At 41.7% G+C, this 20,165-nt stretch overlaps 1 protein-coding gene across 2 annotated transcripts in view; it reads right to left on the reverse strand.

Moving 5' to 3' along the window:
- Nucleotides 1-8,038: 8,038 nt before the first annotated feature.
- THAP5 (THAP domain containing 5) overlaps nucleotides 8,039-20,165 on the reverse strand; it is a 173,244-nt gene continuing 161,117 nt past the window's right edge. For both annotated transcript variants that reach the window (XM_085653108.1, XM_085653109.1), the window contains one exon: nucleotides 8,039-12,154. In XM_085653108.1, the coding sequence (XP_085509234.1) occupies nucleotides 11,276-12,154 (879 nt within the window). In that variant the 3' untranslated portion in view covers nucleotides 8,039-11,275. The remainder of the gene's footprint in view (nucleotides 12,155-20,165) is intronic.

Raw genomic sequence — 20,165 nt, forward strand, 5'->3', positions numbered from 1 at the left:
GGTATCCCAATTGTCTGTGGTTGCTGTCCCCACTGCGGAATCCAACAATGCCGGGGAAAGTGCAATACAATGATGCACATGGGAGGACACGTCGTGTGGTGGAGCACACTATTGGACTGCTGAAGTCAAGATTTAGGTGCCTGGACAACACTGGTGGTGCACTTATGTACTCACCACAGAAGGTATGCCAGATGGTAGTCACCTGCTGCATGCTACACTACCTGGCTTGGCGCAGCAGCAGCCCGCCGCTCCCAACACACACATGCCCAGTGACGATGACAGTGGTGAGGAAGACAGTTCATCGTCAACTACTTCCGTTGAGCTCAAGTTCACAATGAGCGACTATGACTGTCTGTGTGCCTTGCTGTTGTCACACAAACTTTGAGAATTGTTGCTGGCATTTTGTACACAAACAGTACTATGAGCAGAATCAGAGAACTTGGGCAGTCAGGGACTGAGCACCCAGAAGCACAGAACCCAATTGCTATAGTGCCTCACTAGCTCTTCTACTCACTCAGAGGTATTCAAGCGCCTGTACACAAGCAGAAAAGTTGAAGACAAGAAACGCTTTGAAAAGTGCATTCTTTTACTACAGTGTCAAAACATACAACATACGTGCCAAAACAAGTTGAGAATGCTTGAGTACAAAAAGAATTACCATAGTAACACATCCATATCACATGAAGCAAGATGTCATATCAATGATCCCTCTGGAAGAAGAGCCAAGAGCATATCCCCCCCACCCCTTGCTGGGAGGAGTTGCATGAGATGTCCCTGGTCAATGGGGTTGTCAGCAGGCCCCATTACTCAGCCAATACATGGTGAAATGTACATCACGTGTGCTGTGGCGCTCTCATCACTGGATGGATCACACTCCAAGTGTGGGGTAACTAGCCTGCCTTCCCATGACATCTAAAAGGCACCCGTGTCCTCTAGCAGCTGTGACACTTTGAGGAGTCGGGGTGCTAGGGCCTGACCAGAATAGAATGACAACGGACAATGTTCTCCGACCATGGACAGAATGTTCAGGCAGTACTCCTGGACTGCGCAGAGAACAAGCTCTACAGACACTTCTGATGTGACAGACATATACTAATGTACTTGCAAAGGGTAAAAGGATATTGAATTAGTCACCGACACTTCCTGTTGCTGTTAAGTAGTTACAAATCCAAGAAGGCACAGGCAGCTTCGAAGGCAATCATTTCCAAAAGACGATCATCTTCAGCAAAAAAGACCGCCATCCAATCTAGCCGTATGAAGGAACAGATGTGCTCCTCGCATGACAAGGATGAAAGGAGCATCCCATCGCAACCTGGGAGAGGTTCAATGTAGGCCTGGCACAGAAGCCTTTGTGCAAATGCACAGGTGCAGCTGGCAGCCTGTCTGACACATTGAAAGGCATCCCACAAACATGTATCACCGGAGCAGTCCTGATCGTGGACCAACAAAGGACTCACCCACAGCTCATGATCCAGGGCAGCAAGGTATGTGTTGGAAAGGCAGACATCTATGGCCCAGTGAAAGGGGCATCGTCGACAACAGAACACAGGTTGCATGCAGGTGACATAGGCATAGCGGAAGGTTAGCCTATAACTGATGCGTAGCACAGCTAATAGGACACATCCAAAGAGAAGCTGCATGCGGTCCCGGTACAGTTGCAACTGACTGGGGTTCGCCAGGACAACAGGATGGGCGGACATCGCATGAGAGCACTCTTAGAACCAGCGCTCAAGTCTACAGACGCAAGTAGTGATATCAAACCGCTAAATGCAGTCTGAAAATTGGAAGAATTACACCTGGTAGTACTCCAAAAATAGCATGAAACGAAGAGACAAGGCCAGAGCCTACAAGTTTTAAAAAAGTGTGCAACGGCCTTCAGTATCAGAGGCTTTTGAGGATTTCTGTGTCAGTCCCCCGGAAAAAAGTGGGAGTGCCGTGTTCAGCAGTGACTGAATCGCGCGGGACGATCAAGGCACCTGGAATTAGAAGGTCTCAGGGCTGGTGTGTGAGTGACTACTTGTTGAAACAGAAGCCCATTATGCCTGCACACTTATTGAAGTATGCTTTCACTGTGGGAATGTGAGGCCGCAAATGCAGCAGATTGCACCCGATAGAGAACCTCCCAGATTGCAAAGGTCAGGCAGCACTGACTCTGTCAGAGTATTTTAAGTAAAACCTTTTATGTGTTTTTAAAATATATCACCGTTTGTATTGACTCCTGCTGCTCAACCGAATCGCTGGTGTCCCCCTGGTCCGTCGCGGCTTGTGCCGATTGTGCGGAGGGGCAAAACACCTATTTCTCAAAATACTCACTTCCTGTGTGAAACGCAAGGTCAGCGCCCCACACACTGCTGATGCGGTCCCGCCCACTCCCGGCTTAAAAGCAAGTGCGCAGAGCGGACGCGCGCAGCAGATTGCACCCGATACAGAACCTCCCAGATTGCGAAGGTCAGGCAGCACTGACTCTGTCAAGAGTATTTTAAGTAAAACCTTTTATGTGATTTTAAAATATATCACTGTTTGTATTGACTCCTGCTGCTCACCCGAATCGCTGGTGTCCCCCTGGTCCGTCGCGGCTTGTGCCGATTGTGCGGAGGGGCAAAACACCTATTTCTCAAAATACTAACTTCCTGTGTGAACCGCAAGGTCAGCGCCCCACACACTGTTGATGCGGTCCCGCCCACTCCCGGCTTAAAAGCGAGTGCGCAGAGCGGACGCGCGCAGCAGCACACAAGCGGTGCGCCAAAGGCAAGCCCGTCTGCGCCCGTCCGCGCCCGATCGTAGCCAGGCACGCTGTCCGTTTGCGCCCTGAACCCTCCATACCTCCATCTTCATACCACTAATGGCTATTCTCAAGTACTCGAGCCAGGAGCTCCACTCCTTGAACACAGGTCGCACAGCCCTCAGTTCACCAGATAATTCACCTGTCCCCTTCATTAACAGCTTCTCAGCTCAGCCCCCCTTCCTAAGCCGGTATCAAACTAAAGCGTTTAGCAGTACTAAACACCCCGAAAGTGAGTATACCCCTCCAACATCCAAGCTTCTAACATGCCTGTACTGCAATGCTCGGTCCCTCCCTAAGCACTCGCTAGAAATCTGGTCGCTATTAGATTTAGATAAACCAGATCTATTTTTTAATCGCAGAAACCTGGCTTCTAGACTCATCCTTACCTGACATTGCAGTAGCCCTCCCCCTGGACTATAAAATAACAAGATTGGAAAGGACTGACAGAAGAGGTGGAGGAATTGCTATTGCCCATAGGTCTAACATTAAATTACATCTTATTGACACACATCTAGCAGACTGGGGTGAAATTTGCACCTTTTCAATAACACTGGGGAGTAACGAGTCTTGGAAAGGCGCCCTCCTCTATAGGCCCCCCGGAACTAAAACGAGTTTCGTCAATAAGCTCACCGAAACTATTGCATCACATGCGCTGTCCTTGGATAACTTTTTCTTATTAGGGGGCTTTAATTACCACGCCGAATTACTACAGGACCCCCACACCAGTGACCTTATCACGAGCATGCATGCGCTAGGCCTAAATCAACTGGTGGTCGGCCCCACCCATACCGCAGGTCACACCCTTGATCTCCTATTTACAAATTCACATAAAGTGGAGATTGGTCAGCTTTCACCAGTCCTATGGTCTGATCACTATACAATCAAGTTCCACATCCACGTCAACTCAACTCTACTCCAACCTAGGAAGGATCTTAGTTTGAGCAGACCTTGGAATAAGATCAGCCTGGAATCCTTTTCTACACATTTTTCCCCCTCCCCCATCAATTCACTCACTGACCCAAACCAGGCAGCGATTGACTTAGACCTAGCTATTACCACAACCTTAGACACCATTGCCCCTAGCAAAGTTAGCAGATGTCCTAACAAACTCTCCCCTTGGTTCACCCCAGAACTAAAGACAACCAAACTGGCCGTCAGGGCTGATGAACGCAAATGGCGACACATCAAAAACTCAACCGATAGACTACAATACAAAAAATCTCACCGTCAATACATGAATGATATAGCCATAGCCCAAAAAGTTTATCTGGGAAACAGGATAGACCAGGCCGCGAACTCTCACAGAGAACTTTATAAAATAGTTAAGGAATTCTCAAACCCCCCTTCCTGCCAGCCGACCACAGCTACGTCCCAAGAGTGGGTCAACACCCTTTCTTCCTTTTTCTATAATAAAATCAACGATATTCATAAATCATTCCCTCAACCTACTGACTCTGATCTATTATTTCAGCAGACAACTAATGCAACTTTATCCGCTCATACCACTGCTTTGAAGGAATTCCATACATTCACTGAAGACGAAGTAACCTTCACAATAAATAGAATTAAATCAGACTCCCCAGCCGACCCGGAATCGTCCCAAATCCTATCCAAAATTGCGTCAGTCTTTATCCCCGACCCGATCAGAACCCTTAATCTTTCACTATCCCACTCTATGGTACCCACACACTGGAAAGAAGCCATCATCAGACCTATTTTGAAAAAACCCTCTGCCGACCCAAAACAACCTTTAAACTATCGCCCAATCTCTCTCCTCCCGTTGTTTGGTAAGGTCTTGGAATCTCTGATAAACACCCAACATTATAAACATCTAGAAGACAATAAGCTGTTAGATCCTTCTCAATCAGGATTTAGAGCGTTTCACAGCACTGAAACAGCCCTACTTGAAATGGTGGACAACATAAGACTGGCCCTTGATTCGAAACAATCCGCCAACCTGATTCTACTTGATTTGTCTGCTGCCTTCGACACCATCTCACATGACATTCTCCTCAAACGTCTGGCTGAGGTTGGTGTCGAAGGCCCAGCCCTACTATGGATTAAAAATTACCTGACTGGACGCGTCTCTAAAGTCCAAATTGGAAAATTCTCCTCCAAATCTCAGGAAATCGATAAGGGTGTCCCCCAGGGATCCATACTAAGCCCTACGCTTTTTAACCTGTATGTATCCCCTCTAGCAAAAATAATTAAAGCACACAGCTTTGAAACCGTGTCTTATGCAGACGACACACAAATCCTAATCACCCTAGGACCTGATTCCACCAACATCAAATTTAGTTTCCAACAATGTATGCTCGCAGTAAAAGACTGGATGACAAACAAGTATCTGTTACTCAATGCAGGCAAAGCGGAGATACTGCTCTGATTTCTGTGTCAGTCCCCCGGAAAAAAGTGGGAGTGCCGTGTTCAGCAGTGACTGAATCGCGCGGGACGATCAAGGCACCTGGAATTAGAAGGTCTCAGGGCTGGTGTGTGAGTGACTACTTGTTGAAACAGAAGCCCATTATGCCTGCACACTTATTGAAGTATGCTTTCACTCTGACTACTATGACGCACCTTCATGATTTGTGTTATGCTTTTTGTACTTAACTCTTGTGGTTTGTGAGGTTTGACAGAGTTTCCTTGCATTTGTTGTGTTGACCCGAGTCTTTCTTCTTTGAGGCAATGGGACTTGCACATTGGCTTTTTGTGATCGCATTCATGTATTTGCTTAGCAGCTACATGTGGCTTCATCTCTGATTTTTTCCGGTAACCATGGTGGTCAGAAGGCTTATCCGTGTGCCATCGTAATTGAGCCCTAAATCTGGCCTGAGTGGATGCTGGCAAGGGGAACCACACTAAACAGCAATGCGTGTTTTGCAATTGGTTTAACTAAATACAGTTATGCAACAAGAATAAATACATAAAAAGAAGGGGGTATTTCCGTTTCTTCGCATGGAAACACTCTTCGCAGGTCCCCTCCCCCTGCCGGACGTGATATTTGAGCCTACCGACCGCAGGACGGGGATACTAGACTCTCTTAATTTGACTCGGCATGCGTGGCATAATATATTACAAATGCAGGCTGGGGCACTGTTTTACTCCCCAGTCATGCCCATAGATTGGACTCTGTGGTTGGCTCCGTGCAGGGATAAAGGCATTATACGGGCGTTACAATAATTGACCATATTGACGACAGGGGACTTATTTCAAGATGGCGCAGTTAAATCCTGGGAAGAGGTGGAGAACCCGGTGATATCTAGCAACATGCTACAACGGTTTCAATTTCATAGAGTGAGGAGAGTATTGTGCGGTATCTTAGGAGACGAGCTACAGGAACCCCCTGAAGTGCCGGAACTGACCTACATAATCAGAGCTAAGTCGCCCCGTAAAATGGTCACTAATATATATAAATTAGGAATGTCCCATAGAGTGAACCAGTATACTAAAGCCAGACTTGCCTGCAACGAGATTTGCAGCGGAATATAGATGACGCCATGTGGACATATTGTTGTACTAGCACTCGGCGTATCTCCTTGCACAGAAGACACTGACTGATCCACTTCAAGTATGTTAATAGGGTCTACTACACGCCAGAAAGATTACACAGGTATGGGTTGCGAGAGACACTGCCTTGCGATAGATGCAGAACACAACCGGCGGATTTTATCCATTTGGCGTGGCAGTGTCCGGGGGTGTACACATATTGGGAATCTATCTTTCAGGAGTTGGGGAAAATAGTAGATACAGAGCTGGCCCCGCACCCGGCCCTGGCCCTTCTGGGGTATACCAAACGATTGACCAGAGCAGTGCGTAGGCTAGTGGATATGGGTCTTCTTATGGCAAAGCGGCAAGTTGCAATGTGCTGGTCGAGAGGCCCCTTGCCCACAATAGCACAGTGGTCGCACGACATGCTATAATGTAGTACTTAAACTGAGAATTTCAGTGAGTTGCTCCCTACCAGGAGTAGACCCAAGAACTTCTGGGGACTTTATACGACATATCTACTTGCCAAAAACTCAGACGCTGTTGACGTAAATCCCACATACCCTGATGGCAATACCCCAGCCAACACTATTTAGCCTGTACCATGCAAGGCACATCTGAGGGTGACCTCCCGGGGGACGTATTGAGACTGAGTTTTGATGTCCCACACAGTATTACTAGTAGGCAGGATATGCGGGTCTAGAGACTATATACTGGATTGGCAACGTACCCCACTGTACATTAATACACAAGCAACCTTTCAATGTTTTATGTACAACTGCACATTGTATTACGGACGTAGGCTGAGTGGGTTTTGTTAATGGAAGGTTTGTTATATTTTGTGTTTCTTTTTGCACATAAGATATTTCTTAATTTTTGGTCTTAGCTTGCCACCTGCCCCATGGGTTATAGGCTTCTTAGCTGTGTTTAATCATACAAGATGACATGCTGCCGGCCCCAGGGTTGTAGGCAAAAGCTGTGTATAATTGTGAAGTATGCAATAAAAAAAATAAAAGAAGGGCGTATCAACAAGGAGAAGCGAAGTGGGGGGTGGGGAAAGAAGCAACAAGGGCAAAACTTTAAACAAACACATGCAGTCACACAGACTGCTTGAATAGTCTGTGACATATAGAGAAAGTCACTTAAAACAAAGGTAATCCCGTGTCAGGAGGAGAAATAGTACCTCAATGACATCAGGAGCAGTGAACGGGCAGTGATTAAATTTGGTTAAACTTTGCTTGGTCCCTGCTCAAACGAGGCAAACAGAATTGACGTTTCAGCATTAGGAGGCACCAAGGAAGATTGAAACTGAAGCCAACAAATGTAAGCAATGGACGGGCTGCAAGATTTTACTAAACACAATAGTGTTGCAAGTGAGCTCATGCGCTCACAGGCTCGACCCTAAAAACAGGACCCGGAAGCAAAAAGAGGCCGGGCCGCAAAGTCTGCAAACTGTCTTTATCATAATCCACACCAGATTATGTTGGGCTGTTTTAAATCACTATACCTTTCATTTGGATTGACCGCTGCTGAATACTTCAAGACAAGACTGTCCTGTTTCAGAGACTTTAAATGAATAAGTTAGATCTTCAAGAGAATTAAAATAGTTAATCAACAACCAAACCTATGGCTAGAACAAGGGGACAATTCTGGAACTATGTACTGAAGCAACTTTTTAACTAGATTCTCTACAGACAAGAAAATCTAGACTCAGCCAGATAAGTAAATAAAAGTGAATGTTATGTCAGACAAAAAGAGTACAACAAGCCTTATTCCACAGATTTAATATCTATTGAACCTGCAGGTTTAACCAGTCACAGGTACACAAAACATCAGCAAATTGTGGTTCGAAAGCAATTTAGGAGCATTAAGGAACATCCAGGAGCATTAAGGAATATTTTCTCCACAATACTACCCAGAAACGATTTCTACATCTTTTAATGCATGTTATTTTAAGTGTTCATGTTACCTCTGTTTTTGAATCTTGAAGCCTGGTACAGTGGCACCTCTATACAGGGTAGTCCTGGCATGAAAGAGGCAGCCCAGTGTAGACAAAACAAAAATAGTTCTCTTTACCCAATCCTTCATCTCTAACAATCAACAAAAAGAGAACTTCCAAATTGTTCCTTTGTTTTGTTCGTGGGTTTTAAGAACTATTGTGACATCATTTACAGAATGGTTTCTTTTATGGACTGATTTAGGAGGGAAATAATTACTCATCTGGCCAGGATAGGAAATGAGAGTCCTTGGATTGCATTCCCTGGATGGTGTTAAGTACCACCAATCCACTGTGGAAAATGAGGAAAGAACATATTTGTCAATCATTTAATTCATTTACCCATACCAAGATGATCAATAAAAGGTTTTAAAGGTAGACTTTGAATTAACTTTTCATATGGCTCTTTTTTAAACAATTAAATGTGGCAAGTAGACCTAATATTAACAGCTTGAGTGAAAAAAGCCAGTAATAATTGTATTTCTCATTCCTGAGACCTTTGAAATAAAAAAATGTTATCACTAAAAAATGTCTGCCACCATTGTGTGACATTAAATACAGTTAATGACACATCCCCAATACATAAAACGAACAGAAGCCTCATAATCAACAAATCACTTGAAATATGAATCTCATTCGGTGCATTACAGGTCACACAGAGGTTACTGCTCCTCAATCACAGTGGTGGAGGTCATTTGCCACTGGTCTCATGTGGGACGTCTTACTATGCCTATGTAAACTGGGTCAAGTACACCCTTTTCACCCTAGATTCTCTGGCTAGCAAGGACAAGCAGTCCATGGCATTTCAGGGAGGTAGTTTGGGGGGAGAGAGTCAGAACTCAAATAATCACACAGTAGGTGCTGTAATGGAATGTCGAGCCATATGCTTGTCTTTTTAGAAAAAGGAAAATATTCTAATTAAAGTAGAACTTCATGCAGTACACATGGAGTAAGCAACTCTATAGAGGTACTACAGGGTCGAGGGGTACTCTACAAAATGAAAACATGGAAGTAATCACGATTTTAATATTTCATTTTCCCTAAGAAGCACAGATATGTTATTTGTGCTAGGTGATGGCTCCTCACGGCAGGTAGTGATGATACTGGCTCCAAGCAGGAGCATCCACAACATAAGCACAATAAGTGTGAAGTTCTACACCTAGCTCTTATCAGCCTTCAAGGATCGGTCAATCTAAGGGAAACAAAAGACCCAGGCTTTCCCCAGAAACTTTGTTTTCACTGGCATCTGTCTCTGCTGACTAACCTCATTACTCCATCATTAAACAAATGGACTTGCTTGAGAAGGGCTAATGCTTGCTTAAAAAAGTCAGATGGAATTTGTAAAAGCAATCATGTCTCCATCCCTTTACACTTTTGAGATTAAAGTTGTACTCTCCGTTGGAATATAGGCACTGCAATTCAAGTGACTAGCAGCTATTCCACAACCTTAGATTTGTGTCATGTCTGACCAGGGTTTCCGAAATGGATCCCACTAGTAATAGCACACATACACACTCGCAAATAACAGAGACCTACTATATTACACCATATATACACACACACACACTCGACATTCACATAGGGATATCAGCACAGGGTCTGGTCAGGACATGGTAGTGGAATTTTACTTGAGCAGGCCTGTGGGCATCATGCTCAACAGGTAAAAAGCCCATTTCAGTTATCGACCACTACAAACACACTACACTGCCACCACTGCTCACTGTACATGGCCTGGGATACACACTGTATTGTCGTATCCAGTCAAGAATATGTTGTTAGCATCCCTCCATGACCTCAAAGCCAGGCTCTGCGCCTCAATGTCAATTTAAGGCTTAGGTCTGCAGCTCACATGCAGGATTTCATGTGAACCACACCACAATAAAATCAGGATTCCAGATTCACTTGCAAATGGGGCGCTCATGGTAGAAGTACACATCATTTACGATGCACGGGGGCTTTCCTAGTCCAAAACAACAATAAAATATTTTCATAAAAAACATAACACCTGACCATTATTATTGTTCATATATGTAGCAGTTTCGATCATATTTCAATTAAGCCTATATTTATTAAGCCAAATGTTTGGTTTTAGTCTGCAAAAAAATATTCATAAGTATGATTACAGGATTTAACAAATAGTTACTGCTACTCAAATCAATGCACGGCATGCAATACAACCGATATACTCCACAGAGGGAGAAAGATTAATACACCACGTAGTCAACAGCATGATAATGAGAGAAGTACTATTCGGGACTGATCCAAGATGTGAACTACAGTCTATAAACAATGACTCTAGTTGGCTAGATTTCGAATATACAGCAAAGCCAAAAGTAAACAGACCTTAAAACAAAGAACACTCAAGACATAATTGTAGATCCCAGCAATGAAACATTATATTCCTGGAACTCCACTGCAAAGTAAAACAAGCTATGCCTGAATCATTTCTCTTTAACCTTGTCCGATACAACAGTTTTACCTTCTTATAATTTGTAAATACTAATAATAATTCCACTACAATTGAGCACGTTTCTTAATTTAGGCTGTCTTCTGAAAAATAGGGTAAGTGGCTCTCGTGTCTTTGGATGTCTAAGTGGCACGAGGGACAGCTAACCAGCAACAGGCTAAACCTGTGACATGGGAGTAGCCTACATATGCATTCAGTGATTAATTACATTTTAGGCTATTCTTCTGTGTTCTGTGATCCGAGTGCTGATCTAGAAATGATCAGAAGTGGCTACCAGTAGTAAAGCTAACCCAGATGAGATATTAGTCACATTTACACTTTCAATCAAAAAGTTGCATTCTTTTTAAGTAGATGTCAACAAATTATTAAAATGCAAACAGGTAGTTTTTGATTTATTGAGTGCATAGGACTAAAACGCATCAAGGAATTATGCACCATTTAACAAACAAGTTTGGAATATATAAAATAATGATCTGAAGATTTGATAAGCAATAAATCAAGAAAAACTGCATAACATTTAAAAAACATTTTTAAAACATTTTTAAGTCCTAGTAACTTCATATGAAGTGAAGCAATTCTCTACAATCTTAAGTTTTTCATCAGAAAGCAAGTTCTCTTCCCTGAGCTTTCCAATAAGAGCTTCTAGTGACTTCAACCTAGATAATGTATTGTTTTCCTGTCCTTCAAGAAATGCTATTTTAGCATTCAGCTTTGAAATTTTTTGCCACAAATCTTCCCTGGCAAAGTCTTGTCTGCAGTATGAATGCTCTATTTGTAACACTTCAGCATCAGAGTCGATATCATTGTTTGCAGAGTCATCAAATTCTTGGTTTTCAACCGCTATGAAGTGTTCAGCAGATACTAAAGAATGTGTGATCAGCGATGGATCCGCAGAGCAGTCAATGGGTAACAAAATAGTGATGATTGATTCTTTATTTTTTAATATTGGATCTGCAGTTTGTGTGAACACATCCATCTGCAAAGAATTAATGTTACATTGTTGTATCGTCGACAAACTCTCTTGAAAATCAGATTGGTTATTTTCAGTGGAGGAAACATTGCTCAGTTCAGTTTCAATTTCCAGGTCAAAGGCATCAGACTTATCAGTTTCAGCTTCAGTATTTAGAAAATGTTCTGGTATTTCTCGTAAATTAACATCTTTGTCCCGGGAAGGTATTATTTTCATAAGGAGGCGTGTTTCTTGCAGACACACATCCATTGACTTCTCTACTGCAAATGAGACTTTTTCTGTCTTGCCTCTGCTTGCTATCCCTCCTTTCGTGTCACCTTTGGCAAGCATATCAAAGTTCTCTGCTTGTGCACAAGGGTCTGAACCTGTCCGAGATTCAGCAGCTGCACCTCTTTCTTCCCCAACCGCAGGCTTTATCTTTTTGAGCACTTGGCTTAAAGATTCTTTTTCCTAAAAGAATAAAAATGAAATGATCAGGTAATGCCAAAAAAGTAAAAAAATAAAAATAAATACGAAGTCATATATTTCCTAAACTCTTACTTATTATATGGAATTATTTGTTTGTAATTACTGCATTAACCCCATAAATTCTCTTGTGATATTTAATTTAGTCGTCATGATCTGCAGATGATACTTCTAACAAATATGAAAGTCATATTTCTCTCTCAGCCACTAGTTCAAATTCAACTGGTGGGGCGGGGGGGGGGGGGGAATGCCTGAGTCACTTTCTGCGCACTTGATGCACTTTAGACCTTAATGGCTATCATATCTGCCTAGATGCAACAAACTTATAATACTGCTCTTTTTTCCGGGACTGCGCAAATTATTATTCTATTTACAATAGCACAAATCTCTTTAGTGCAGCTATCAAAAAATAATAGCTAAAGAGGTTTTGAAAGTAATCTCCTTTAACGCTAATGGACTGAATAATAAACGTAAGTATAATATCTGGGCTGTGAAAGGTCACAGCCCAGATATTATACTCTTGCAGGAAATCCACTTTAAGAACATAAGCAGCGCAAATAGGGTTTTACAACACTGGGCTGGATTTTATCGTTCATCTAACGCCAGCTGAGCACAGAAGGGGGTATGGATATATGTGGGTAAACATGTACCATTTCAGGTGAAAGCTATGCAGATAGATCCGGGTGGAAGGTGGGCATTTGTAAACTTTACTATAGCAACAATCTATGCACCAGTTCTAGATAACCCGCTCCCTCTGCCCCAACTTAAACAGTCCCTAACTAATATCCCCGATCAGGTTATCCTGGGTGGAGATTTCAACTTCCTTCAAGAGCCATTAATTGATTCATCTACTAAGAATCAAAAACAAAATAAGCCGCAGGTGGCTATTGCCCTAGCCAATTGCAAAAGCTACTTGGATTTGGTAGATCCATGGCACTCTCAGCATCCTAGGAAACAAGTTTTTTCATGTTTCTCTGCAAAATACAATACCGCGTCAAGAAAAAAACTATTTTTTAATATCACATGGACTGAAAATGCTCACTCATGAATACATTCAAAATGCCTTTTCAGGGCCAATACTGCTAATGTTAGCTCATAAGCAGAGGCCAAGTTAAAATACCCTATAAGCGCATACTTGAGCTCTTTCAAAGACCTGCCTCTAATAAACCCCTTTTGATCCTCGTGTACCAGATGTGTTATAATCCCGTTTTATCTTTCTGCCATAAACTTTGCAAAAAGCTTATAATCACAATTCAAAAGTGAAATGGGCCTATATGCAACACAATTTTTGGGGCATTTCCCTGGTTTGGGTATTAGAGTTATAATAGCCTTATTCCAAGATGCAGGCATCACCGCATCTGACAAAAAGATTGCATTAAAAAGATCACCAATCACGGGAGTCAGTACACTGGCCAAGACTCTATAAACTTCATGGGGGAGCCCATCTGGTTTAGGTGCCTTTCCTCTCTTACCTCCCCCAATCGCCTCTTCCACTTCTCTACTGCTCATATTGCCATTGAATAATTCCATTTTCTCAGTGGTAGGGGGTTGAAATGATCTTGACTTAACCAACTCAGTACCTCTTCCTCTGTCACATTCAGATCTTCCTGGTACACTTTCCTAAAATGCCTAAAAAAAAGCCTAACCAATACCCTGACTATCTCCAAGAAGGTCCCCCGATTGTTCACATCTAATTTCTTTAATTATATTCCTGACTTGGTCATTCTTTGCCTACCAGGCTAACAGCTTACTGCAGCCTTCCCCATACTCAAAGTGGGCCAGTCGGCTGGACTCCCATTTCTTCGTAACCCTATCCTGCATAATTCTAGTCAGATTTATTTTTGTATTTGTTATCTCACCTAATATCCTCTCCTGGTCTACCTGATTTCTTGAACTAATCAAATCTTTTTCTAGAGTGCGAATTTTCTCTTCTAGTACCAACACCTCTTTGTGATAAGCTCTCCTTTTTGCTGCTGATAGAGCACCCAGTCTGCCTCTTAAAAAGGCCTTATACATGTCCCGTACTACCCCAATCGCAGATGAACCCAGATTATTACGAAAAAACTCCTCTGTTTCTTCCTTTAAGGTGTCTATAATCCCTTCTTCTAATAATATTGAGCGATCTAGTGTCCATCTTGACTGAACAACACCCTCACCAATCTTCATGTGCAATAATATTGCTGAATGATCTGACAAATGTACCCCTACATGTTTCACATCTAAAACTTGATTCTTCCTTCAGTTTATCATCTACTAAGAAATAATCAATGCGAGACTGATGTCTATATTTTTTGTTGTAGAATGTGAAGCCTTTCTGGGTACCTGCCCTGAGGCGCCAAATATCACAGAGCCCCTGTTGCCCAATAATTAATTGTATCAATTTGGACGTCTTGGGATTAACCGCTGCTCTACTATTCAGAGACCTGTCTATTTTATGGTCCAACACCGCATTAAAGTCTCCTGCCATGATGATCGGGTCTGGGAAATTTAAAAGCTCAGTAAATAGTTCTTCTAATGGGCCAGTATCATCCTGATTCGGCCCATAGTGACCTACTAATGTATACTTCTGGCCTAAAATGTTTCATTTTACCACCAACCATCAACCTGCTATATTTGAAAAGCTACCTTCCATAGAGATGTTCATCCCTTGTTTAACCAAAATAGCCACCCCTTTTGTAACTGCAGTCTGTTTAGTGCAGACAGCCTGTAAAATCCATCTTTTAGCTTTAAAGACCTTTCTGCATTCTTCCTCCGTCAAGTGCGTCTCTTGTAGAATGACTATTTGTGCAGGACAGTCCCTCAAATATTGCAGAACCCTCTCCCGCCTTCCCTTCACCCAAAGCCCATCACATTCCATGAGAGAAATTTTATCTCCCCTGTTCTTTTCTCAACCATCACCTCTAAAATCAAAGTTAAAATATTGATATGGTGCCAACGAGACATCCAAGAATATTTTTTTAATTTTCTCCCTCATGATCCCCACCCTGTGTACCCCACACCCTCCCTCCCGTGGAAAACCCTGCCCAAGTTTCCATGGCCAAAGCCCTATAGCTGCCCCCATAGGCGCGCCCCAGAAAAACCCAAAAATAAAAATAATTTAAAAAAATCTTATATTGACAGAAATCGGTTAGATTACACCTAAGTCTTAACACATCAGTACCTCATAATTATTATCATAATTCACATTATATTACTAGCCCCCGGGCTGAAGTGTTTCAATAAAACTATCCACCTCCTCAATAAAACGAAATATAAATGCATTTTGTTGGCCCTAGATGCTGTCAAAGCATTTGATAGGGTGAATTGGGTTTATTTGCAGGCAGTGGTTAAATCTCTTAACCTGGGTCCCAATTTTAGCAAAATCCTGACAGGCATTCAATCAATAAATGCAATGTTTATTTAGACCTTGGTCTTTAAACAGTGATAAAACCGGTTAAAAATGACAGTTCAACATCACAAATTTATACCTTCTCGACGTTAAAAATTAATACATTTTCAAAATTGGAGTACAATAGTGACATTTCTACGCAAATCAACAGGACTATTTCTAAAAGTTATACATAATTTAAAACTCACTTTAAAATAATGTGCAATTCATCCATTTTAAAAGGATTTATATTAACCTTGTTTAAAATTTAAAACAGTTTAAGAATTCTAAAAATTACGGCTAATTCTCTATGAGATAACTTTTGATTTCCTTCATGCAGTTCCCTAAAGCAATCGCAATCTCGAGATTAGGCATTTCTGTAATTAACTCCACCGCCTGTGACCGTAGCTTTATATCATATTTTAAAAACATTGGGCGGAGATATAATTTACGCTGCTCTAGTATTGCTGCGCAATCTAACAATATATGTAATATATCACCTTTTGTTCCCAGAGTACACTTACAATAACCAACATGATCTAACATTTTTATTTTTAATTCTTCGTTTACCAACCAGGGATTTATACCAATTCTCAGTCTTAAAATTTCCTGTCTGTACCAATAGTTTGGTAAAATGTCCTAATAAGGGAACCAATTTTCATTTAGCCATGAGTCCCTCATAAATTGCACAGATATTCCATATCTGCACGTCTAGAGACTTCTTGTCCATGCTTCCTAAGATCGCTTTTAATGAATTCTACATACAGGGATTCTTGGCAAATTTTCACCTTTATGTTCTTACAGGCCAATAGTATTTTCTTCCTGTTCTATTTTGCCCATTTTAAATCGCTATTTTGGATTTCATTTCTGCACCATTGAGATACCTTCTGGCCTATCTCTATATCCAAGCGTTTCCAAAACCTAATTAAAGCCGTTTGTGACTGTACACTCCAAGCAGTTGTACATAGCTCGGTTCTTATTGCTTGGATCATCGACGAATGTGGTAGTGACATCAATGTTTTCAGGCATTTCCCTTCCTCTAAATCCCAATCACATTTGCCACTTAAATGAAGAACTTCCACTCCATAGAGTACTTGTGGGGGTATCATTGCGCTGAAAGCCTTTAACAACAGTCTGTGAGACATATTGCCATTATCACGATTACATTTTTTCAGAAAGCAGATCGATGTAAAGGCTTTCGCTTTCTGGGCTTCTAGGTGAATGTGCCACTTTAAAGACCTGTCAAACCACATCCCGAGGTAACGATATTCATTCACCGTTTCCAGTTTCAAATCTCCTATAAAACAATTAAATCGAATATCTTTTTTCCCAAAGCATAACATTTTTGTCTTTTCCATATTTACAGTTAAAAATTTCCTTTCGCAATATTCGCTAAAGGCGTTCAACTTTCTTTGGAGTCCCATTTCAGTCTGGTCCAAAATTACCAGATCATCTGCATACAATAAGCAGGACACTTTATTTCCATCCATTCTCGGGCTAGCACTTCTTTCAACCTCTAGGGTTGCTGGTAGATCTGCTAAAAATATGGCAAATAGCAAAGGGGCCAACACACAGCCCTGTCTAAGGCCATTCTCGATTGCTATTTTTGGCGTCAATGACCCTTCTGTGTCTCTAATCACTTGTGCTCAATTTCCGCTGTGTAGCTCTTTAATTATCGCAAGCAGGCCTTCAGGGATATTTTTATTTACAAGAGTTTCCCAGAGGCAGTTCCGATCAACTGAATCGAATGCTGCTCGAAAATCAACAAAACAGCAGCACAGCTTGCCATTTTGTTCTATTGACTTGCGCGCCATTGCCCACAAGGCGAAGCAGTGATCCACCGTGGAGTGGCCTTCTTTGAAGCCCCACTGTGCGACTGGTACAATTGAGAACTCCTCCACCCAGTCCTTTAGTCTATTCAGAACTATTTTTGAAAATACTTTTTCTCCTATATCTAGCAAATTAATCAACCTATAGTTTTGTGGTGCATTCACATTGCCTTTTTTAAGGACTGGCCTTATTACAGCTCCCTTCCAATTCTTTGGTATTTTCCCTACCGCTAAAATTACCAGGAACATATGAGAAAAAAATCTCGCCCACCACTTCATCTGAGACTTTATTATGATTGCTGGGAGATTGTCTGGTCCTGCTGCTCTTGTTAATTTTAATTTCATTATTGTATTCTCTACATTCTGTTCTGTGAAGTCTGGTTTTAGTTCTTCCATTAAGTCATGCCATGGCTGGGGCTCTTCCACTTCTAGATCTCTGCGAGCGCCATACAATTCCTTCAGGTACTTTCCCATACTGCCTCGACTATCACACAGTTCATTGCCCCCTCTGGGTGATCGTCTGCTGCTTTTACCAGCTTCCAAAACTGTCTTACATTTTTTGATTCAATAGATTCCAGTAGATTTTCCCAGCATTTATCGTTATGCACCCTTTTTGCATTTGTGATTAGCTTTTTATACTCTCTTTTTAATTTATTAAGATGACTTTGTCTCTTCAGATCGTGCTTTTTACTAATGCTTCTTGTTACTTTCCTTATCTCTCTTTTTTTCTTTAGACAGTTTGCAGAGAACCATTTAGGTCGACTAACAGGGATTAACTGTTGGTTTGTTTTATCTCTTTTTAATTCAGTTTGAAGGCATTGCACCACTTGGTCTATTTTTCCCTCATACCATTCTAAATTCAGGCCCGCTATATCTCCCAAAACTACCTTTTGTTGAAATAATCCTAGTTTTTCCATATACTCTTCCGTTAATCTAGTTGTTACTCTCTTGGGGTATTCAACTTGATGTGAGATTACTTTATCTCGAGCTTTCAGGGTTCCCCCTTGAATCTTCAACTGCAGGGGATTGTGGTCACTGCCTTCTTTCTGAAATATCTTAAATTCCCTTATAAGAGAGAAGTTCCAAGCAAACATAAAGACTAACTGGCACATGCATCAACAAAGACTTTTGCGATTCCTTAATTGCAATTTTTAAGGAATCGCAATTAAGGAATTGCAAAAGCCTATGCATGTAGGAATCGCTATAAAAATAGCGATTCCTACACATTCCTTAATTGCGACTCGCAAATTGCGAGTGGCAATTAAGGAATGCCGTTCCAATCATTCCTATGGGCCTCCAGCCCATAGGAATGAATTGGAGATTGCATGAGCAAATTGCGTGTACCAGTAGGTACTCGCAAATTGCTCATGCAATTTCAAGGGTGCAAGGGTGTCAAAACGACACCCTATTGCACCCCTGAAATTGATCTGTGCACATAAGTTGCACACACACATGCTCTAAGGGCATGTGTGTGCGCAACATGAAACTTTGAAAAATGCACAAAAGTGCATTTTTCAAAGTTTTTGCAAATTACCATGAAGTTCAACTTCATGGTAATTTGCTCCCCCTATTAGCGAAATCGCTTATTTTTTTACTTTAATGCATTGCATTTAAGGAATCTCAATTTGGGATTCCTTAAATGCAATAGCAATTTAAGGAATCGCTATTTAGAGATTCCTTAAATTGCGATTTTTGCATTTGGGATGATGTATCCCAAATGCAAAAATACCGGTCGCAAAGGGGCAGATTCTGCTAATCTGCCCATTTGCGACCAGGTTTCTCGTTGATGCATGTGGCCAATAGTCTATTGGGCAATTTTGTGTGCCTATTTTGAAGGTTTTCTCTGCAGGGGGATCTGTTTCAAATCTGCCATTCAGGCAGAAAAGACCCTTCGCCCCTAGATAATTTCCCAGATCTTTGTCCTGTTTTAAGATTTCACAGGCTGGAAAAATTGCTGGTTGTATTTCATATGCATCCAGAATATCTCTATGCCAAAGGTCTACCTTCTTTGGGTGCAATTTATGATTAAAATCCCCCAAAATAAATAATATATCAGTCATACTTTTCACATAAAGAATCTATATCATCTTTAAAATATACCAGCTCAATTCCATACTCTGTAGCATTCTTCCATTGCATATACACATTTATAATAATTACATTTTCATATTTTTTGTCTAAAACCAACAGAGATAGTCTACAGGCCAGGAGCCATTTACATTTTACTTTTAGCGGGATCACATTATTTGTTACTTTTGTAGACAATTAGGTCATGATCCCCCCTGCCGGGCGACCAAACCTTTTTTTCTTGGCCGGTCGATGGAGTTGGAGGAAGCATTCAAATATTGGGGTTTCGTCGCATAGCCAGGTTTCTTGCAGGCAAACAATTTCCACTATTTGCTAGCTTATTTATACATTCCTGCTTTATTATACATCCTTGTACCTCTGTGAGGGTCCTGCAGGGCTACGTCTTTGGCTCCAATTACCCCAAGAGTTATCAATTACTGAGTTATTGACTATTACATTCAAAGTGCTCCCCCATCCTCATTTTCCTCTAGTAGCATCACCTGTCTCTTTCCTAGTCCTGCATGACATTTTAGAAAGCTACTTCCCGATTGACCATTTCCCTTTAGTTCTTTCTCTGGGATTAACCGTATACCTTCCTGGCGTATCTCACTCGCTGCTTTCCAGATTGCCATTTTTACCAGGTCAGAGTGGAGTAGTACTTTTGTAATCTCTTTTCCACTTATATTTTCTATAAAACCCACCTGTCTCAGGTCTTTTGTTCCTATTCCCCTCA

Source organism: Triturus cristatus, chromosome 4_1, assembly GCF_964204655.1.
Source record: "Triturus cristatus chromosome 4_1, aTriCri1.1, whole genome shotgun sequence".
NCBI classification, from domain to species: Eukaryota; Metazoa; Chordata; class Amphibia; order Caudata; family Salamandridae; genus Triturus; species Triturus cristatus.